Here is a 23,951-nt window from a genome sequence, read left to right on the forward strand (position 1 = left end):
AGGTGTGAAATGTTACTGTTCAAAAAAGTAGTGTAAGTTTTAAGATTAAACGGATTTCTTTACTGGAAAAAAAATAGGTGAAGCAAAGTGTGGCCAAATATTGATGATAATTAATGAATAGGGGCAATAGATTATAGAGGTTCATTTTATTATTTGACTTTTGTGTATATTTTCATAATAAAAAGCATTTTTAAACACCTGTAACCTTCAAATGCAGAGAAAAATCATTATTTTCAACTTCACGTACATCCTATCAGAACAGTTATGCAGGCATATATTTTAAAAACAGCAACATATTGAATGCATTTTCTAGTATATAATTGACATCATGCCATAAAACATCCTTTACAACATTGTTTTTTAACAACTACATACTATGCATTGAATGGATGTAACAAAGTTTAATGGGAGGATGTTCAGGTAATTTTCAATTCCTTACAATCATAATCTTTCAATAAACATTCTTGTATTGCATCTTGTTGCACAGTCATAATTTTCCCAAGATAAAGGACTAGAAAGGGAATTCCCAGATGAAAAAATGTTTAAGCACCAGGGGGAGCTGGTCACCTATCCGATACCCAGAGGCTCTGTGTGTGTGTGTGTGTGTGTGTGTGTGTGTGTGTGTGTGTGTGTGTGTTTAAAAGCAAACCCTCGCCCTTGAACTTAGTAGCTGAGCCCATCTCTTGTATCATATTTCAGCTTTGTGAGATGAAAGTGCAAAACACCTGGGCACACAGCCCCTAAAGAATGCCTGATACTCAGGAACACCTAACAGAGCCCCCAGTCTTTGAAACACTCTTACCAAGACAGAAAACAATGGATTAAATAGACATTATGGACATGTGTCAATGTAGAGATTCTGTGCAGTGGCAGGCAGGATGGGTTCTGGGTGGGTGGGTGGATGTGCACACCAGACTCTAGTCAGGTGTGAACATCCACTGGGCAGGTTTTAGCCTACAGGTGATTCTCTCTGCTACATTCTCATTTTGTAGGCCGTCTTGTAGTTATTTAGACCCTCTGACTGGCTTTGAGAGCCAGATCAGACTCTTTCACCAGGTTGCAGGGAAGGAAACCAAGATATTTAACAACTGACTTGCCTCAGAGGTTGTCAAGATACTAATTCAGGTGCTGTCCCCCAGGCTCTATTCCCTGGTAGATACACATCTCTTTGTCAGAAAGGGTCCTCTAGGGATGACCTCTGAACATTCCAGCTGGTCAAAGATGACAAAGGACAGAGCACAACAGCCAGGAGTGGAGGTAACACACCAACTCCCGGCCTCTCCCTGCCCACCCCCTGACAAATGTGGACAATTGATGTTTCTCAAACACACAAAATGCTCTCACCTTCCAGTCCCGAACACTTCTATATGAAAATGCTGGCACTGCCACTGCCCAGGTCATGTCATTTAGGTGAGAATGGCCCCACCTCAGGCTCACAGTTGGACACGGGACCCAGCCTGGTGCCCCTGACCCCAGTGATTGGTTCAAGGATGGCACATGACCAACACCAGGCCAATGGGCGCCCCACACAGGATTTGTGCTAGGAGGGTGGAAAAAGAGGTGCTGCTTCTACAGGCTTGCTGACTTGGTTGTCTAGCACTGTATTAAAGAGCCTGGGCCTTGGAGTTTGGACTTGAATTGGACTCCTCCCTTCATCACTTTTTGGCCACGTGACCTTACTGAAATTTCTTCATATCTCTGAGATTTGGCTTCCTTACCTATAAACTGGAGCGACAGTAATTTCTACCTTACAGCGTTGTTGTGTGATGTAACATATGTAAAACACTAAGCCCTGAGCCTGGCACATGTCAGTCATTCCATGCTGTTGGATGGCTGTTATGACACTGTCCGCACCCTGAGATATAGAAGAAGACAGCAAGCTTCCATCCTGCTAAGCCTCTTAGTCCACAACACTATTGCCCTCTCATCAAAGATATATACATCTGGGTTTCCCTGGTGGCGCAGTGGTTGAGAGTCCGCCTGCCCATGCAGGGGACACGGGTTCGTGCCCCAGTCCGGGAAGATCCCACATGTCGCGGAGCGGCTGGGCCCGTGAGCCGTGGCCGCTGGGCCTGCGCGTCCGGAGCCTGTGCTCCGCAACGGGAGAGGTCACAACAGTGAGAGGCCCGCGTATGGCAAAAAAAAAATGTAGTCAATAGTCCTCTGTGAGTAAATACAAAGGACAAGGAAACTCTGGACAAACTCTTTGAAGTCAAAGCCGTCCTAAAAATGAGTCAGAGGGTTTCTAAAGGACTGATGGCCAGTGGAGCACTGCTTCTTCATCCTTGGTCTTTGAACTTTCCCACCTCTGAAGGATCAGCTATGGCAAGAGCCTAGCCAGTAGCTGAATCTCTCTTTTTTGTTGTTGTTTTGTTTTGATAGCCAGAAATGAAGTATTCAAAGCATAAATTTCTATAGTGGGGCCATTATTGTGGATGTCTCTAGACTGTTGGGATACACAGGGAATATCCAACACTGCCTGTCTTTCCTAGGATGATCATTCTGCGTACCTAGCTACTAACTGATGTCTAGGATCAAACAAGAGAGGATTTAGAACCAAAGGAGCTTTAAATAAGACACTCCTGGATCAACGGGATGAAAGGAGAATGGGCTAGGGTATCACCATGTTGTCCTGTCATGCCACTGCCATCCATATTGATAGGTTTCTTTGGAGAGCCTGGTCATCAAGAGCACTGAGAACAAAGGATCAGCTATGCCTTCAAGGAAGTGGCTCAACCCTCCTGGTGAGCTCTGTAGAATCCACCTTTTAGATGCCTGAGCCAGGTCAGAACCTCAGAGACTTGAGTCCAGCTGAAACCAATTGCCCATATGGGAAGATCAAGTCACTTCCTTCATTCAATAAATATTTATTTAGGTTCTACTATGTGCCAGTGTTCTTTGCATTAGAAGCTTAACTTTGTAATCTGTGCATTGTGCACAAATGCAGAAACATATTTATGAAGATATTATGCATATCATTGTAATAAGAAATAATTGGAAACGATCCCAATATCTATCAATAGAAGAATGAATAATGGTTAGAATGAATAATGGTTCATTCAAACAATAGAACTTTGAGATCACTAAAAAGAAGACATAGATATTTATGTATTAGTATGCAAATATGGCAAAGGAATAATAAGACCAAAGAAAAGTTATAAAGTAAGTTGTATCCCATTTTTACACACACAAGAAATTGATAAAAGTGGTTGCCTGTGGGAGGAGGACTAAAGATGGGAGATTTGGTTCTATATGCATTAAAAAAAATCTTGAAGAATAAAGACAAATCTATTTGTATTGATAGTCTCATGAGCATGGGATTTGATGGGGGCAGTGGATTACTCATATTTCCAAGCACATAGTTCTTTAATACTTGGTTGTTGTTTTTTTCCGGTACGCGGGCCTCTCACTGCCGTGGCCTCTCCCGTTGCGGAGCACAGGCTCCGGACGCGCAGGCCCAGCGGCCACGGCTCACGGGCCCAGCCGCTCTGCGGCATGCGGGATCCTCCCGGACCGAGGCTCGAACCCGCGTCCCCTGCATCGGCAGGCGGACTCTCAACCACTGCGCCACCAGGGAAGCCCAATGTTTGATTTTTTAATGGCTATGTACTGCATTCTTAACAGAAAAAATAATTTGTGGCTCACAAGAGGGGATTAGCTGTTAACACATAGACTATTAAAAGTACACCAACTGATTGAAAGTTCTCAACCTATCCCTGCTAAAGAGATTTCTCAGGCCCTTTTCTTCCTATAGCTGAGAAGTCAGGTCTTCTAGCATCTTTAGCTTGACTCATTTGGCCCACTTTGACTAGAGACTTAACTGAAATTTCAGAAATTAAAAACAAGAATCACACTAACAATATTCTCTAGAAGTCTGTGCCAGATTACGTGGGCTTCAGAATTTTATCAAATCCCTTGCAACTGGAGCTGACTTAATCACAAGACTTTGGGAGTCTTTATTATTATTATTTTGGCTGAGCCACTTGGCTTGCGAGATGTTAGTTCCCTGACAAGGGATCCAACCAGGGCCCTGGCAACGAAAGCACCGAGTCCTAACCACTGGACTGCCAGGGAATTCCCTGGAGTCTTTATTATTAGATTACGTGCATCCCTTTGTAATCAAACTCCAGCTATTTATATTAATATAAAATGTGTTTACTTAATGAAATACTATAAAAACTTCCAAGCTAGTAAGCCAGAAAAGGAAGACTAGGTTTATGGATCTAACTTACTAAGTGTGGCATAAGTAAATAGGTTAGCAAGGAAAAGCAAGAAAATGAGTGGGTGTAGCAGCCACTGTGGAAAACAGTATGAAGAGCTCTCAAAAAAATAAAACTATAACTACCATACGTACGATCCAGCAATTCATTTTCCCAAACAAAACGAAAACACTAATTTGAAAAGATGTATGCACGTCTGTGTTCATTGTAACATTATTTAAAATAGCTAAGATATGGAAGCAACCCAAGTGCCCATCAATAGATGAATGGATAAAAATATATATATATATATATATATAGTGGAATATTAGCCACAAGAAAGAATGAAATCTTGCCATTTGCGACAACATGGGTGGACCTGGAGGATATTATGCTAAGTGAAATAAGTCAGACAAAGACAAATAGTGTATGATTCCACTTACCTGTGGAATCTAAAAAACAAAACAAATGAACAAACATAACTAAACAGATACAGAGTCATAGATATAGAGAACATACAGGTGGTTGCCAAGGGACGAGGAATGGGGGGATGAGAGAAATACATGAGAGAGATTAAGAGGTAATGAACTTTAAGTTACAAAATAAATGAGTACAGGTATGAAATGTACAGTGTGGGGAATACAATCAATAATACTATAATATCTTTGTATAATGACACATGACAACTAGATTTATCAAAGGATCATTTTGAAATGTATGGAAATATCAAATCACTATGTTGTGTACCAGGAATTAACATAAAGTTGTAGGTCAATTATAACTCAAAAACTCATACCAAAGAGATCAGATTTGTGGTTACCAGAGGCAGAGGTGTGTGTGTGGGGGATTGGATGAAGACAGTCAAAAGGCACACACTTCCAGTTATAAGTACTAGGGATGTAATGTACAACGTAATACATGTCATTAACACTGCTATATATTATATAAAAGTTTAGGCAGCAAATCCTGAGTTCCCGTTACTCACAAAAAGTATATTTTTCTATTTCTTTACTGTTATCTATATGAGATGATGGATGTTCACTAAACTTATTGACAATCATTTCATGATTATGAAAGTCAAATCATTATGCTGTCACACCTTAAACTTATACAGTGCTGTATGTCAATTGTATTTCAATAAAACGGAAAGAAATATATTTCTTTATAATATAATCAGTACTTGGGGCAAAATACCCAAGACTTAATTGATGTAACTGTTGAACAGTAACTTCATGTAGGCTTCCCAAGTAAATTATTAATAACCAAGCAAGGTCTACAATGTCCTATGTACTCCCAGAGCCAGATGACTGCTGTATGTAAAAAACCAGCTACTATACCTCAATGAACACTGAAGGTCATTTCCGGTGTTATACCCTTTGGTTAAAAATTTTATATAAGTAATAAAAGAAATAAATTGGACTTAATGAAAATTTTAAAAACTTTGTGCTTCAAAGGACACTATCAAGAAAGTGAAGACAACCCATGGAATGGGAAAAAATATTTGCAAATCTAATATCTGATAAGGTGGGACTTCCCTGGTAGTCCAGTGGTTAAGAATCCCCCTTCCAATGCAGGAGACGTGGGTCCGATCCCTGGTCAGGGAACTAAGATCCCACATGCTGAGGGGCAACTAAGCCTGAGCACCGCAACTACTGAGCCTACGTGCCGCAACTCAGACCCGACACAGCCAAAAATAAACAAATAAATCTGATAAGGGATAAACTGTGGCATAGCCATACAATGGAATCTTTTTCAGCAATAATAAGAAATGAGCTATCAAGCCACAAAAAGACAAGAACGCATCTTTTTTTTTTAAGATTTTTTTTTTATTTGGACCATATTTTTTAACGTCTTTATTGAATTTTTGTTACAATATTGCTTCTGTTTTATGTTTTGGCTTTTTGGCCATGAGGCTTGTGGAATCCTAGCTCCCCAACCAGGGATTGAACCCACACTCCCTGCATTGGAAGGTGAAGTCTTAACCACTGGGCCACCAGGGAAGTCCCCAAGACATGAACACATCTTAAGTGCATATTGCTAAGTGAAAGACTGAAAAGGCTACATACTATATTACTCTATATGAAATTTTGGAAAAGGCAAAACAGTAAGTACTTGCCACAGAATCAGAAGTGGGAGAGGAGTTGAATAGGTCAAGTTCAGGGGATTTTTTTATTGTGTCTGACATACTAGTGAATACATGACACTACGCATTTGTCAAGACATTGTGAACTTCACAACACAAAGAGTGACCCTCAATGTACGCAGATTTTATTTATTTTTGGCCACTCTGCACAGCTTGTGGGATTTTACTTCCCCAACCAGGGATTGAACCTGTGCCCTCAGCAGTGAAAGCGTGGAGTCCTAACCACTGGACCACCAGGGAATTCCCTGTACGCAGATTTCAAAAAATCATTTAGGAGGTGTTGGTGGGGTGGTTCCTAGGATAGAATGTAGAATGCAATCACACAATTTAACTATATTACAAACGTATGAAACAATCTCATGGAAGGGGGTGGGGGGAAAGGCTCCTTTCCTAAGTAACTTTGGAAATGGAGTCTGTGAAATTAAAGATAAAAGGAACTATGCTTAGCACTGTACTCTAGTTGATTAGGTTTTTTTTTTTCCCATGTGGGTATGGGTTAACAATTCTGATACTACCATACGTGTATACTGGAATTGAACAACTAAGCAAAAAGTTGGCAGATGGTGGGAGCAAAGTTTCCCATGTTTCTCCCAAAGTACACAATGATTCACTCATGCAAGTAAGACTATTAGAAATAACTTTTACACGTGCCTTGACAGAGTTTATAATATGCAGCCGTTTCACTGAAATATCAATAACACTGTGACACTGTGATAGAATAAGAAAAATAATTTGGTTTTCATCCCTGGTTCCTGGCAGAGAGCTCCCCAAACCCATGGAACTTCCTGATAGGGGTTAGTGATGTGTCTTTAAATTTATAACAAGCCACTTTCAGCTATTCCTGAGTTTATATTAATGAGGGGGGCTGCTTACCAGAGTGAACCAACCATATGGTAAGAAGGTTGGAACTTTCGGTCCCACCCCTAGACCACTGGGAAGGGGAGACCCCTAGACCCTATTCCATTTGGCTGTTCCTGAGTTGTATCTCTTATAATAACCTGGTAATCAATCTAGTAAGAAAAGTGTTCCTGAGTCCTATGAGCCATTCTAGCAAATTACTGAAACCGAGGAGGGGGTTGTGGGTACCCTGCATTTATAACCAGTTGGTCAAAAGTACAGGTGACAATCTGGGACTTGTGATTGGTGTCTGAAGACCAGGCAGTCTTATGGGACTGAGCCCTTAACCTGTGGGGTCTAACTCCAGGTAGTATCAAGTGTTATGAGTAGAGAAAACAGGTTTTTCTTTTAAACATCATACTGATACATTCCTGCAACTAGTACTATCAGAATCAACTTTTACATGTTAATACTAATATTACATTGTTCATTCTACAAAATACCTGACTACTATTGCTCAAAATTGTCTAGGTCACCAATCAAAACCAAATAAAATCAGAACTGTTACAGCCAAGAGGAACCTATGCAGATATGACTAAGTGTAAGATGGTGTCCTAGAACAGAAAAAGGTTATAAAGTAAGAAAATCTATTGAATAAAGTATGGGAAAAGGATCTGAAATAGACATTTCTCCAGAAACACACAGATGGCCAGTAAGTACATGAAAAGATGCTTAACATCATTAGTTGTAGGAAATGCAAATCAAAATCACTTCATACCCACTAGGATAGCTATACTAAAAGACAGCAAGTGTTGGCAGTTACATGGAAAAACTGAAACCCTCATATATTGTGGTATTGTAAAATGGTGCAGCCTTTTTGGAAGTTTGGCAGTTCTTCAAAAGATTAAACAGTTACCATGTGACCCAGCAATTCCACTCCTAGGTTTATCGAAAAGAATTTTAAACATGTCCACACACAAATTTGTACATGAATGTTCACAGCAGCATTATTCCAAATGGAAAAAACTCAAATGTCCACCAACTGATGGATGAGTAAACAAACATGGTATTTCTATACAATGGAGTATTATTTTGCCATAAAAATGAAATACCAATACATGCTATGACAGGAATGAACCTTGAAAACATACTAAATGAACACGTCACAAACAGCTACATATTGTCATGATTCCATTTTATAGAAAATATCTGAAATAGGCAAATACTTAGAAACTAGAGATTGCAAGTAAATACTAACGGATTTTTCTTTTCTGGCGTGATGAAAATATTCTGGAATCAGTGGTGATGGTTGCAAAACACTGTGAATACACTAAAAACCACTGAATTGCACACTTTTTTTTTTTTTTTGGCTGCGCAGCTTGCAGAATCTTAGTTCCCAGACCACAGATAGAACCCAGGGCCCCAGCAGTGGAAGCAAAGTTCTAACCACTGGACTACCAGGGAATTCCCTGCACACATTCCTTAAAAAGTAGATTTAATGATATATGAATTATATTTCAATAAAGCTGTTATAAAAGGTTCTTTGTACTGATGATATATGCTTATTCTTTAGACAGATGCTCTACAACGTAGAGCCAGTAGACTCAGTGAAATAACAGACCTTAACAAGGTTTCATTCCCCTTCCATATGGTTCTCTACTGTAGTCCAAAAACCTGGGTAGAACTGAAAGAAAGACTACACTGAACAGCTCTAATGTTTTATAAACCTTTATTGGAAAGGCTACAAACTTTGTATTGCCACTGCATTTCTTACTTAAAGTTGTTGTGGGGAAGTAACCTTGGATACAAAACTACTATGCTGTTGCATCTTGCCCAGGCTGGTTGTAAAATAGTTTTTGTACAATGGAGGTAGAGTGGATAGGGCAATAATTTAAACCTCAAGGCCTTGATTAATGCCAGGACACCTTTTTTTTTTTCATTCAGGTTCTAGCAGACCTAGAAATAAACTACAAGTACTACAATTAGGCTCAGGGATGGCATAATACATTGAAAATTTTTAGTTTTCGGCTTTCTCCCATTTGTCCTTTTACAAATGTAAAATCTATAAATGATGTCTCTTTTCCCTAAAATTAAAGTGTGTTCTAAAAATACCTACTCTGGGAATGAAAAGAAGGTAGAAGATGAAAGAAGAGCAATACAACATCCTTTTCATAGTAGTTTTACCTGATTTTTCTCATACCAGCCTAAGAGTCTTACTTTTCTATAAAACAATAGTAATCAATGCTTCCCCCCAATCTCAAATATTCAACTTAATGGACACAAGAGAATCTTTAACTTAACATTTAATGAAAACAGAGCATTTTAACAGGTTCTATGCAGACATGGTTCTAATATTGATTTACTGTTACCTTATTTTTTTAAAAAGGGGGTGAGGTGAGGAAATACAGGCCAGGTTAACCTGGCCCCAGTGCTCAGGATCATAACTTAGAAGTTACATAACTCAGATATCCTTGACTCTACAAAGCATTAATTGAAGCCAATAAAGCCTGTTTCTACCAACATATCAAACTCTCTTTTATCTTTCGAAACTATAAAATGGGCATGTGCCTGAGGCATAAGCTTCAGGCCAATGGGTTTTTAAGGGCTGTTTAAGAACCAGAACTAAGGGTACATTCTCCAGTTTAAGGATAGATTTTACAGTTCAAAATACTTCTTCCTTCTAAAAATGTGAGACAAAGAGTAATTTACACCAACTGCTTTTTATTATTGAGTTTCAGAAACCTTTCACAAGATGGTAAAAAAAAAAAAAAAAGAAAGAAAGAAAAAAAAGGAAAAAAAAAGGGCCGGGGGAGAAACCCCAAACTTTACAACCACAGCTCAGCTAATGTTATTTTTTCCATTGTTCCCAGTCGGCTCCAAACCCATTGTGTGCAAAGCCCATTTTTCCATGCATCTAAATGATAGATACAGGCTATGAAATTCTTTATTCTATTTGTAGCAGCTTATGCAGGTGCAGCCAAACACAAAGCTTCAGGACAAATTGTACACAAACTTTACAATGTGGGATTTGAATTTAAAATATGAAACATAAAATCTACACAAAACTGATAAAAATCAAGCACAGATACCAGGACTGAAACTTATAACCCACATGTGAAAGGGAGTCTTGTTTCCTTTCAAGTGCTTTATTCTGCTACAGAACAGTCGAAATGAAGATGTAAAGCTTTGTGGTTAGTTTAAATTATACACTCTGTAGATACTATACCAATTTTAAAAGTTACACATAGACCAACAGATGTCCATCAGTTCATCTGGGTTGACCAGCTGGATCGCTGAAAACAAACCAGGCAAGTGTGGAAAGAAAATCCACCTGTGCAATTTGTTTGCAGAGTTTACTGATGGGCACATTGCACTCCTGGTCCATGATGGCTACTGCTTTCTTCATCAGAGCTATCATTATAGGCTTCACGCCTCTGACCACCTCCTGAGCCCCGAGTGCTATCAAACTCTTGAAGCTCTACCTCCTCTGTGTCTCCAATAATGTTCGGAACTTCTGGTCTAGATGGCAGAAGATCTTCTAATTCCTTCATTAAAATAAAGAAAAATAAGGTTAGCTGGAAGATTATCTTCGTCCACTATCAAGTTCCCTTTTGATACAATCCAAGGTATATGTTTGACAGTTAGTCTTTGCACTTTAAGCCAGAGATCACAAATGGATGATCCACAGACCAAATCTGTAGACATCTTTTGGACAACCCATCTATTGCTTAGAAAACAAAAACCAGAATTAGTTGCTAACATTTAAACACTGGAAAATTTCACACTAGACATGCCTTCCTGCATGAACAACCAGTAGACGCTAAGCTGGGGGGTTGACCTCTTCAGGTGAGATATCTGTTCTCCAGGGAGCCCCAATCCTCCCACCACCACCTCACACGCAGTCTGCTTTACTCCTTCACTATTCCCTACTCGGCCCCATAAACTTTTACATCAGGTATCCTCACTTTAAAAACAACCAGGACAGCCCATCAATCACTCAAATTAATAAACTGTGTAATCTAATCTTAGCACCCAAAACAAAGGGAAGGTGACACAGAAATACAACTATTATTAAACTTAACTCATCTGTTGCCTAAATTTAGAGAACACTTACAGAAAGCTTGTCTGGGTTGATCCAGTTGTTTTCAGGAAACTGCACATCAAATTTTATGTAAAGATCACCTTTTTCAAAGGGATTACGATACTGTGGCATTCCTTCACCTCGAACTACACGGACACATCCTATTATTTGAGTAAATAAAGGGGAAAATATTAAGAATTTTACCCAAGAAGGTGCACAACAATATTTTTTTGAGTCACCTACTGTAGAAAGAATCTTGGATCAGGCAAAAATCAAGATTTACCTGGCTCAATTACTTTGCCAGGGGGGTATTTCACCACAATCTGACGTCCATCAAGGTGCTTAAATGTGAACTGAAATCCACATAGAGCTTCAACAAGTCCTATCTTATATGTCATGTGCAAATCATTTCCATCTCTCTGGAACACCTACAAATAAAGCACACCAGAAACATCTTTTTAAAAAATTATGGAGGCATACTGTTGTTCTGTGCTCCTTGAATCAATTTCAAAACCTTAGTTCTACCATTTACTGCAAAAGCCAAACTGCCACCATCCCTAGGTTTCCTAAATTTATATAAGGAAACCTAGCTATTCTCAAGTAATATGCTAAAAGCTTCTATCACGAAAGAATTGGAATTGGGAAAACAATGACTCATAAGGTACAACTGAAACTTCAAAAACAGAACCAGGTATATTTTACAATTATGGACCATTTCGAAACACTGCCTGTGAGTGAAAAGGTGTACAAGGCCCAGTGGGATTTTGGAGAACAGGTTCACTTGGAGTTTCCTCCAGATGTGAATCTAACAGGGAAAGGTGAAAGCCCAAGTTCAACTAAAAAAGCTCAACCAGTAATGCTCAGCCAGTAAAGGGGCTCAAACCCCATGCTTCATACAAATACAAACAAATTTTACCTCACCTAAAATTCAAAACTTGCTTAGGTGAATGTAAAACAAATGCTAAAGTTGGCTTATTATTACACCATAAGCCTATGGACTAGGTAATGCAAAGGTTATTCAATAAACATTAAAAAATGAGCGTTCAATGTGTAGGGAAAAATACATCCAATTTCACACATGCCCAACTTAAAACGTTTGCTTATTAGAATTCACAAATATCTATAGTTAACTTTTGAAATTTAAGCTGAAATAAAATTAATTGCAGTGAAAGGTCACCTAATTTTTTTTCAATACAATAGTTATCTCTTCTAAAGAATAATCCTGGCTGGTTCAGTCAGAGAAGAGAGGAAATCTGAAAGATATCCTCTTTTCCTAAATTATCCTCCTAAATTTACCTATGAAGAAAAGTTAATCTCAAACCATTATCTTGACCAGTGGTCCTGGACCAGCAGCCTCAGCAGCACCAGTAAACTGGTTAGGAATGCACGTTCTTGGGCCTCATCCCATAACCACTGCATCAGAATCTATAAAGGTGAGGACCTGCAATCTGTAGTTTTAATAAACCCTCCAGGGGATTCTAATGTATGCTAAAGTTTGAGAACCACTGAATGTATATTTCCTATGAGAGTTTACTCAGCTGTTTCTCACAATGGGTGGAAAAATTAACTTCAATACGGTTTCTTTCATGCAGCACTTTTCAATGCTTTTGCAAGTTCATAAAATGAAAGTGTTTCTGAACATATCATTACATTACTGTTCCAAAAACTATCTTTAACCAAATATCCTTTGGTTAAAGCTATATTAGCAGTAGGGAGTGGACTTCCCTGGTGGTCCAGTGGTTAATACTCCGCATTCCCAATGCAGGGGACACGGGTTCCATCCCTGGTTGGGGAAGTTCCACATGCTGCACAGTGAGACCAAATAAATAAATTAAAAAAAAAAAAAAAGAAGTAGGAAGCATGAAGGGATACTATGTTCTTGTACAGGAGAGCTCAACTTAAAGTAATTCCAATAAAAAATGGTATTAGGGTTTTTTTTGGGTGGGGCAGGGGACCAGCAGGAAGGGTGGTTATATTAGACAATTTGATGCTAAAATTCAAACAGAGAATAAACAGGCAAGAATGGCCAGGATATTTTGAAAAAACAGACTAATGAGGAGAAATTACCAAGAACCAGACAGTAAAACACATAAAAGCTGTAATAATTTCTGAAAAATTAAGAATATAGAAGAGAGACTAACATCACCAGATCTTACCCACCACTGTGGTTCTTTGCTGTACAAATGCACCATGATAGCAAGATTACCAAAATACACACACACCAGTACTGAAAGATGATACACATGCATACACAGCACTCTCAAAATTGAATTGTTTTTTGATCAGAAGATTTACACTCTGTTTCAGCTACAGTACCCACCCTGATCTCACGGCCTCACAATTCCTTCAGCACAAGTGTTGAGAGCTTTTTTAAAAAAGAAAGCCCCAAACAAAATACGAGTATGTTCATGAACTAGTCAAACTAATCAATTTTTCTTAAGAAGGTTAAGAATATTCTCAGTGGTATAAACAAAACAAGATACCTAAATCTCATTTTGGGCTCAAATTTACTTTACCGGTCACAATAAAACCAAGAAGGAACAATCTTTGACCTCTTACTAGATGAACTTCCATTCTAACCTTTATCATCTTCTACTTTCTACTTTAGACAACCAGTAACATCTGCTGTCTGTTGGAAATTCCATGCAATTCCACTGCTGCCAATAATTTTGGAGGTGATTTACTTCCAAATGCCTCCTCCTCACAGCCTCAAGAAAGAAGAGCAGCTTATTCATTATCTCATTTGATTCTACACCATCTTTCTGAGGGATGACTTTTTTTTTTTAGTATGCAAAGCCAAGCCCAGGGAAGCTAAAGCTAATAAATGGGAGCCAGAACTTAAGTCCCTTGTCTCCAAGGTCAGTGATTTCTATTTTTTAAAATCCCAAATTCTTACAGAATATTTTAATCCATAACACTCTAAGGCAGAATTCTAGAAATTACTCCTTAAAAAAAACAACCACAAAAGCAATCTAGGGACCCTTGCCACTGGTAGGTTTGGCAATATTCACAAAAGGCCAAGATATATAGCAATTTACAGCTTTGCTGAGGCAATAAATTCGACTAGTATACCTTGAGAAAGGCTTGTCTAGGAGAGCAAGCCACAATCTAATGAGGGAATGAATCAAATCAAATTCCCAGAATCTGCATCTCAATATGGCTTTAATCTCTATTGGATTCTTGAAGTGATTTTTAAAATTTACTTTATTTGTAGAAATCACCATCAAATGGGAGAAAATTCTGGTGTGAACTAAAAAAGGCGGCTGACTTGAAATCTAAATGCTTCCAAAGGAACTCAAAATGGCAGTGCGATCAAGTACAAAGCCAGAATCCTGTCAAATGCTTCTATATCCAAGAATTTAGGGGACTTCCCTGGTGGCCCAGTGGTTAAGACTTCATCTTCCAATGCAGGGGTTGCGGGTTCAATCCCTGGTCGGGGAGCTAAGATCCCATATGCCTCGTGGCCAAAGAAACCAAAACATAAAACAGAAGCAATATTGTAACAAATTCAACAAAGACTTTAAAAATGGTCCAAATCAAAAAACAAACAAAAAACTTAAAATATACTCCATCGCACATTTAAAAAATACAGATACAATGGTATAATCAAAATAATATATACCAGGCCACATCATCAGCCCAATACATTTTGCCATGTACATTAATGGATACAATACACAGTCAATGAGCAATTTAAAAATAGGGTGTTCCCTGGCAGTCCAGTGGTTAGGACTCGGTGCTTTCACTGCCGTGGGCCCAGGTTCAATCCCTGGCTGGGGAACTAAGATCCCACAAGCTGTGCAGCACAGCCAAAAAAAAAAAAAAAGAAATTTAAAAATAAAATGTTTTTAAAACCGCAGAACCTTTTCTTTTAAGAAAGCTCACATAGATACCCAATATGTAAAACAAGTCAACAGAGCAGTACTGAGGACTGAAGCCCTCACCAACCATCCAAGGAGTTTCACAGTGAAACCTAGGCTGCCTAGATTATCTGGTCCAATGCCCTTATTTTCATAAATAAGGAAACCGAGGTACAGACACAACAGGATTACTTAAGGTTATACTGCCAGTCAATGGCAGAGCTGGGACCCAGACCAACTCCTTCTACAGTGCTTCTGACAGCACCTGTCTTGTTGGTCTACTAAAGAAGTCAGTTCTTATGAACTCAGCCTAAGGACTTAACAACTTCATCTATGTTCAGTGTTGCTTCAGGAAACTCAAACTGATCTAACCTATATCTTGCATACAAGACCCATTTCTGGTCTTCTGAGGCAAAAATAAAACAAACAAAAAGGAAATTACCTCATGTTCTTTTTCTTGTAGCAAAAGAACAATGTCTCCTGGTTCCACTCCTGGGGCCTGGTCTGCTTCCCCAGTAAATGTAATTCTCTGTCCATGTTTCATGCCTTTGTCTACGTGGACTTCAAGAATCTTGACTTCTTTAATCACCTTCTTCCCTTCACATTTTTTACAGCGGTCCTTTTCATTAATTACCTCCCCTGGAAAAAGAGGTCATTCAAACTTCCAGCAAGGGTACTCTACCGCACTCGTAAGTAAGATAGGTCTTGATAATGCCTTTATTCACTAAATAAATTTCCTGAATGTCTTTAAACTGCTACCTGAACTTTTGATTGAAATATCATTCTTAATAACAAAACTCACATCTTACTGCAGGTTACCTAAAGGACCCAGCTACCTAGTCTCCTCTATTCCAGAGTATAAAGTATCTTAAACAATATTTTCTTAACTCGTGACTCTACTTCCTAAGTTAAAACAAAGCCTAATGATCAAGCAAACAAAATGGGTGGTCGGATGCTGGAACTTCTACAACTGCTTTTTCATTTTTTTGTCTTAGTTTCATTTAAATTTAACAATGGAGAGAGACAACCCAAATAAAGATTTAAACATCCTTTATAACTCTAACAGTTTTTTTCTTCTATGTATTCTTCTGAAATATTTGATCAGTGCTATAATAAAATAAAACCAAAGCTGTACATATAGTATACTGTGAAAAAAAAATACCATCAATTTCTGATGGCTGATTAGTGGCACACTTTAATGCTCAGATGACATGTATAAGTGACTTCAGGAACACTGCTTCTGCAAAGTATGTTCTGCAAAGCACCAGTTCCTTAAAATGGTAATGGCACATGGGAAAAGATTTCAGTCAATTCTGATTTCTTGAGAGTGGGAATTGTTAGCAACTTTAATAAGGTAAAATGCCCTGAGACGCTCCAGAAGGGGAATATGATATGCAGCTTCTCCAAATTATCTTGTCTCTGCCAGAAGCAATTTGGAAAAGGATGTTCTAGAACTGCCCAATGTGGTAGCCACTAGCCAATGTGGCTATTTAATTTAAAAATAATTAAAATTAAAAGTTCAGGGCTTCCCTGGTGGCGCAGTGGTTTAGAGTCCGCCTGCCGATGCAGGGGACACGGGTTCGTGCCCTGGTCCGGGAAGATCCCACATGCCGTGGAGCGGCTGGGCCCATGAGCCATGGCTGCTGAGCCTGCGCGTCTGGAGCCTGTGCTCCGCAACGGGAGAGGCCACAACAGTGAGAGGCCCACATACCGCAAAAAAAAAAAAAAAAAAAAAAAGGTTCAGTTCCTCAGTCATACACAGGTGGCTAGTGGCTACTATACTAGACATTACATACACAGAACTTTCCCATCATCACAGAAAAATTCTTTTGGATAGCACTGCTCTAGAACAAGGGCTGGCAAACTAAGGCTCACAGGCCAAAATGGGCATGCCCTTGTTTCTATAAGTAATGTTTATCTAGAAGACAGTCATGCCCACTTGTTTACATATTGTCTGTGGCTATAAAAGTGCTAAAAGGGCAGAAGTGAATAGCAGTTTCAGAAAACATTCGCCCACAAAGCCTAAAATATTTACTTCTGTAAAAAGAGCTTCAATTGCAATAATCTATCCTCAAAAGCTAACTAAAGCTTACAGTAAAATTCTCCACTTATCAGAATGAGAACTAAACAATTTGCTCTCTTTTACCAAATATAACTTTTTAAAATATAAAGGGACAAAAAACTTTGCCCCATCTTTTTGGAATGAAAAAAGACTAACATTTCACTCAACATAATATAAGTTTACTGTTTATCTGTGTTCACTGGGCCTATACATAAGGAAATATTATTTTTACATTTCTCTTTCAGAACCCTCTGTATCTTTAATAAGATGAATACAAACACACGTTGAAAAAGAAAAACTGTAAGCCTCTCCAACTTCTGCATTCCCAATCCATCCAACATAAAAGCAGAGAAACACTGGCATGCATACCTTCTCCATTACAGTCAGAACACACAGACTGCATCTGTTGTACCATTCCTGGAGCCAGCTGTCTGATCATGATGCGTACACCTCGACCCCGACAAGCACTACACTTCTGAACAGCTCCAGACTTTCCACCTTGGCTAAAGCAAGCAAAAGTATAAATTAGAATATGCCCCCTAGGCCATGACAAATAGGAATTGTGCTTTTCACCTTCATCTTCAACGCCCAATGACTGGTATTTAAAGACTTTCAGAGGTATCAAAGTGTTCTGGGTTGGGTAGTCAGTTTGAAATCATGAACAATTTTTATCTGATATGGACTCAATGTGCCACTGAAAGAATGGATGAAATTCATTTCATAACCAGAAAACACACTTACCCACTGCATGCGCTACAGAGTACATTCTTGCTAAGTTGTAGTTTGGTTGTCTTGCCATTATACAGATCTTCTAAAGATACTCTGGGGAGAAAAGAATTAGGTTCAAATTTTGCCAAGTCCTCTTAAATTCAAGATATAAACGATAGCTGATATAGCAAATTCCACTATAATCTTTTAAACAAAGAATTCAAGAACATCTTACATAAATCAACTGAGTGAGATTTTATTTTGTAGCTCAAATTGTTTATGGCTATAAACAATATATGTATTGCTCAAAGCCAGAACTTAAAGGATCAGGCCAATAATTTACTGTGCTGCATTTCCTGATAAAGCTGATAACTGCACAAACTCAAAACATCACACCTTCTTCTGGCCTCAAGAAGACCTCCACCTAATCCAACCCCCTGAATGAGGTAAAATTATTATCCTCATGTTACAGGACAAAACTGAGGCACAGAGAAGTAACTTGCCCAAGATCACATAGGCAGTCTGGCTCCAGAGTCCAGGCTCTACTATAAGGCTCTGTCCCCTTCAAGGACAATTCAGAAACGCTACAAAGTTACATTACAATTTACAGGAGGCAATTAGATTGCATATGTCTTAAAAAAAAAAAAAAAATTGGCCTTATCTAGAGTGTGAAAGATGAGAAGAATAGGTTTCCAAGAGAGAGCCTATAGCAAGTTTTAGATGTCTGAAAAACGCAGTGAATTATAACCAAAACTTGAGCAACTTTTGCAAAAATTTCAAAGGGGTCTATGACCCCAAAATGGCCAAGTTAAAAAGCCTATTAAAAATCCCAACTGATAAAACCCAACTCGTCTTTATTCATACAGCATATCTGAACTGCAGGACCATTCATTTCCAAATCTATATACATCAAAAGTCTCAAAAATATTATTTACAATTTGCAAGCAATGCATTTAATTTGGTTTTACCTTTCTCATGGTGTTTTTAAATCTCCTTTAATGGTAAAAGTTTACTTTAAAATAGAGGAACAGGGCTTCCCTGGTGGCGCAGTGGTTGGGAGTCCGCCTGCCGATGCAGGGGACACGGGTTCGTGCCCCAGTCGGGGAAGATCCCATGTGCCGCGGAGCAGCTGGGCCCGTGAGCCATGGCCACTAAGCCTGCGCGTCCGGAGCCTGTGCTCCGCAGCGGGGGAGGCCACAGCAGTGAGAGGCCCGCGTACCGCGCAAAAAAAAAAAAATAGAGGATCAAAAGAAGTTAAATGTGCTTTGCAAAGCACCTATACTATTTTGTGGCATTCAAACTTTCTCAAAATTGTTATCTTTTATACATTCTAGACAGTATAATAAAACATTTATGGTCAAAACACTACCAGCACTTCCAAACAACGGCATATCTAGACCTTAGACCAAAGCACTTGGTTCCATCAGGCTTTAACCTCCTCCTAAGAACCTTTAACCAACGACTTACATGATAGGTAGGTCTTCTTCCCCTAACATATTAAACTACAATTAGTAAGCAACACTGCTGTGTAAGAGGCCAGAAAAATCTTCACTTCAACAAACATGGCAAAAGAAGGAAAAATGTGGGTAATGGTCTAGTGAAGCTGGCACTCTCCACCAGTGGGGCTAAACTGGCACAATCCTCTACAAGGCAATTTAGTTATATTTATCAGCCTCAAAACACTGATGCCTGCCCAGGAATCTCTGCCAAGGAGAGACAAAGCTGTATATAAAGATACTCATAGCAGCGCTATTTATGATAGGAAAAAACTGGTAACATCCTACAGAAAAGGGAATGATTAAATAAATGATGGAATGGAATATTATAAAGCCATCCAAAATGAAATGTTGTAATAACAGGAAAATTTTAACAAATTACACTTTACTTCCTCTTACCTACTCAAATGTATAAACTAGATACTATGAAATATTTCAAATAAACACTTGAACTTCAGTCTCTGGCATTTACTAGTATAACCATTACTGGTCCATGAAAAGTTAACGGGACAAAAGATCTCACAAATTTTGCAAAGTAAAATAGTTATTTTCATATTGGGTTCACAGTCTAAGATCAAGGGCAGGTACCATTCATATGTTGGCAGGTTAATGTCAGGCTTGAGGCCAGCAAGCTCAGTGGAAATCAATTTAGGACAGTTCAGACTGAGGAACAAGTAATGAGTTACTGTAACATGTTAACAAACTAGCCAGATGGTCACTCAATTTGTAAGTTTTTAAATAAAAAGTAACTCAGGAGGTCTAAATACTTCAAAGAAAAGAATCTTCATAATTGAAAATTTAAAAACAAGCAGCCTCAGAAGCATATACCAAATCAATCTTCCTACTCTGTAAAAACACCAACCATCCTTTAAGATCTGTTAGCAAAATACCAACATTCAGGTTATTAAATTCAACTTAGTCACCCAATGAGGACAGCATGGTAAACGGAAGATTTTTTTTTTTTTCTGATGGACAGAGTATTTTTTGATGCCTCTTCTCTTTTACTGAGTACTTCTACTTGAAAAAAAGTATTTAGCATTTTTTTTAAAAAAGAAAAAAGATATTCACTTGAGTGGATGCATCATGTCCTCTCCTCTTCTTCTGCCATTTCGACTTCTGCTCTGATTGCCCATGAAGCCGAATAATCCCCCACCAAAAATGTGAGAGAAAATATCATCCATGCCACCACCTCCGCCGCTACCTTCCCGAAGACCTTGTTCTCCATATCTGTCATATAGTTCGCGCTTCTCAGGATTTGATAGTACTTCATATGCAAAACTTATTTCTTTGAACTATAAAGAAAAAGTAAAACAATTGGATTTACAAATAAAAAGCTACAGGAATCTAGAATTCATTTAATTCTAAAAGAAAAGTTACAAGTTACCTTTGGTTTGATTCTGGTCCTATTTACCACCTACCACTGCCCCGAATGTTAGTATTCCCATTGTAAAACCAAAATACTCTTAACATAAAACGTTGGCACTATGGGAATAAATGGACTTTTCTTACAACATTCCCTTTTTTTCCCAAGAAGGGCGATTTAAGTTTAAAACAGAAATCTCAGGGGAAAAAAGTCTCAAATAACTTACTTTGTCACCAGCATTTGGATTCTTATCGGGATGGTATTCCTTGGCTAACTTTCTGTATGCCTTCAATAAAAGATTTTAAAAAAAAAGGTTATATATAAAGACCAGTTTAAAGATTTGTGAGTACTAACGTAACATCCAATTTTCTGAGAAGCAATGTTCTAAAATCATAACCTCCCAAAATATCCTTTATTCATTAGCATTGTTGGGCATATTCCATCTTAATATTGTTTTCTCACTAATAACAAAGCAGACAGTAGTTATACTTGAAAACAAGTTATACTAAAGCCAGATACAAACAATGAAACAAAGCCACAGAGAAAAACAAAATACTGAAAAATCCCCTATTTTCACTATTGTCAAATGTCTTTGATGGCCCGTAAGCAGACCAAGACGACTCCAATTAACTCTAAAGAGAAATGACTGTTAAGCTCTACAGCCTGCAAAAACACTATTATTAAAATTAAGCTAAGCGAAGAGATATGGGAACATATGTATAATTGATTCACTCTGTTATAAAGCAGAAAGTAACACATCATTGTAAAGCAATTATACTCCAATAAAGATGTTAAAAAAAAATTAAGCTAAAGTAAGAATCTGGCTCACGATGGCTCCTCTAATTGTAGCATCAGGAAAAAGCCAAGACAAGCTCCTAGGTCATGGTTTATTTTCATACGGTGGATTGATTGGGGTCTTAACTGGAGTGACCTCGGTCTTAGTGAAGCTGCATACATTTGGGTGGCTGAGATATAAAGCACTTAAGCGTTCATTCACAGACACCTGAATTATGTAACACAGAATAGCATTTCCGGTAAGGTAACAGGAAGTGCTTTTACTCTCAATTGCACCCGTCCCACTGCCTAAGGAGCATTCTCATTTTTCTAAGCTTACAAATTCGGATACTCTAAGCCCCGTGAAGATGCTGTGTGGCTTAATCAAATGCCTCAAATGCTTTGAAATCCTGAGATAAAAGATTCGCAGCAATGCAAACAGCGATAATGAGGCCTTCTATTTATTTTTAGTCAGTGTACGCTCAGGTGTTTGGCTGGGACCCACAGCTTTTTCCTGAAACGAGCACATAACATTTGGGTTACCTGCCCACAGAACAATGCACCCAGACACAGACCCACGCCACCTCCGGGTCAATGGGCGAGGGAGAAAAGCGGGGAGAAGCTCCGCGGCCGCGGCTCCCAGGAAACATCCCTAAGTTCCCACAGGCACCCGGCGGGGGCGGCCTCGACCCTCCGCCAGGCCCCAGACCAGCCCCGACGCGGCTCGGGTGCCGACGTCCGCGGCGCGGTCAACTCCTCTCCCAGGGCCGGGATGCGCTGGGCGTCTCGGTCCAACCTGTTTTTCCAGGGTGGTGACCTCGGCGCGGGGAGGGCCGGGCAGGCAGCTGCCTCCCGAGAGCGCCAGGCCTCCGGCGCCCGCCGGGGGAGGGAGGAAGGAAGCGTTTTCGTCGTGTTTGCTCAGGGGTGGGTTTTATTTGCTGCATCTGTAGGCGGGCGGGCGGGGCCGGCGGCCCAAGGTCAGCCGAGGCTGGAGTGCGCGGCCCGCGGCGGGCCGGTCTCGCCGCCGGCCCCCAGCCTGGGCCCGCCGCCGCCGGCTAGCGGGCCGCCCCACAGCGCGGCCTGGCAGTCCCAGCCGCTCAGGCCTGCGCCCCTCACACCCTGCCCGGGCGGCCCGCTCCCCAATACCTTCTTCAGCTCGTTCTCGCTGGCGCCGGGCGGGACGCCCAGGATGTCGTACAGCTTCGTGTCGGCCACGTTCGCCATGGCGGCCGGCCTGGCAGCGCTCAGGGAGGAAGGCGGCGGAGCAGGCGGAGCGGAGCCGGGCCCACGGCAGCGGCGGCGGCGGCGGCGGCGGCAGCGGCAGCGCAGGCCGAGCGAGACAGCGAGGGGGAGGCGGGGGCAGGGCCGACCTTTGAACCGACGCACGGCGCGCCGTGACGTTGCTTCTTGGAGCCCGCCTCGAGCACTCGGCCGAGGTGGTGGCGGCGTCTCGGGCGCTGAGGAAGTGGGTGAGGGGGTCTACTGCCTTGAGGCTCTGGGCCGCTGGGCGAAGTCCAGCGTAGAAACCGGGATAACTAAGTCTGCACGCTACCCTCCGTGACACCAGCTCTCTCCAGAGGCGTTTAGGGGGGTGCTGAAAGGATGAAGAGGCCGATGCGGCCCACAGCCGCCCCCTCGGTCCGCTTCGAGTCCGGCGGGAGAGAAAGGCGGTCCGGGCTCGCGGAGGTAGTCCTCAGAATCCGAGCTGCCGCCGGTGGACCCTCTGGATCTGGTTCCCTCGGGGTTTACGATGAAAAACAGCACCTGGGTGTGTGTGTGCTGTGTGTGTTTTATATTAGGGCATTTTCAGACATTCACCAAAAGTAGTATAATATACCGAACGGTTAGCTACATTTTGCCCACTTTGTTTCATCTATTCCCCCCATACTCCCTACTTCCAGTGTTTTAAGGGAAATCATTAAGTTTATAAATACTCTATATAAGTCTAACAGATGACTTTTTAAGGCATAATCACATCACCACATGTAATGAAATGAATTCCTTCACCTAATTCCTAGTCCGTGTTTAGATTTTCACAATTGTCTCATGTCCCTTCACAATTGGTTTGTGGCATCTAGATCCACAAGTTCCACCTGTTACCTCCGGATCATGTGTTTAGGTCTCTTGGTAGCTTTAAAATTAGCCAACACCAGAGGTCTAGATGGTATCAGGCAGCCTGGTTGGGCGCACAGTCATCTGGTGATTGTTGCCCATGATTTAGATTTGCTTCAGAAAATGTTTGCTATGCACCTGCCATGTGCTAAGAGCTATGGACGCCTGGACTGGTGGAGTGGAGTGTTAAGAATAAGCCATGGTGCCTACCTTCAACCCACTAACGATTTATGGAGACAGAAAAAATAAGATGTTCTGATCCTTTGGAACCTGAACCGGGAACAAAGACTCCAGCATAGGCATCTCACTTAGGATA

The 23,951-nt window shown here is 40.3% G+C and overlaps 1 protein-coding gene across 1 annotated transcript; it reads right to left on the reverse strand.

Moving 5' to 3' along the window:
- Nucleotides 1-8,891: 8,891 nt before the first annotated feature.
- On the reverse strand, nt 8,892-22,869 carry DNAJA2 (DnaJ heat shock protein family (Hsp40) member A2). Its single transcript, XM_067720755.1, has 9 exons — nt 22,670-22,869; nt 20,976-21,035; nt 20,455-20,678; nt 17,924-18,004; nt 17,552-17,685; nt 15,563-15,759; nt 11,544-11,688; nt 11,294-11,421; nt 8,892-10,724 (listed from the first exon to the last, which is right to left on the reverse strand). Exons 1-9 carry the CDS (start codon nt 22,745-22,747, stop codon nt 10,533-10,535), a joined length of 1,239 nt encoding a protein of 412 aa, XP_067576856.1. The 5' UTR covers nt 22,748-22,869; the 3' UTR covers nt 8,892-10,532.
- Nucleotides 22,870-23,951: the final 1,082 nt, after the last annotated feature.

Source organism: Pseudorca crassidens, chromosome 20, assembly GCF_039906515.1.
Source record: "Pseudorca crassidens isolate mPseCra1 chromosome 20, mPseCra1.hap1, whole genome shotgun sequence".
Lineage (NCBI taxonomy): Eukaryota > Metazoa > Chordata > Mammalia > Artiodactyla > Delphinidae > Pseudorca > Pseudorca crassidens.

What these genes read in the sequence shown, in the direction of transcription:
- DNAJA2 (XM_067720755.1), bottom strand. Translation starts at nt 22,747, where the DNA reads ATGGCGAACGTGGCCGACACGAAGCTGTACGACATCCTGGGCGTCCCG. An exon ending in GCGAGAACGAGCTGAAGAAG is followed by an intron (nt 21,036 to 22,669) that starts GTATTGGGGAGC and finishes CTTTTATTGAAG; the next exon opens with GCATACAGAAAGTTAGCCAA. An exon ending in GACATGATGCATCCACTCAA is followed by an intron (nt 18,005 to 20,454) that starts GTGAATATCTTT and finishes TTTTCTCCCCAG; the next exon opens with AGTATCTTTAGAAGATCTGT.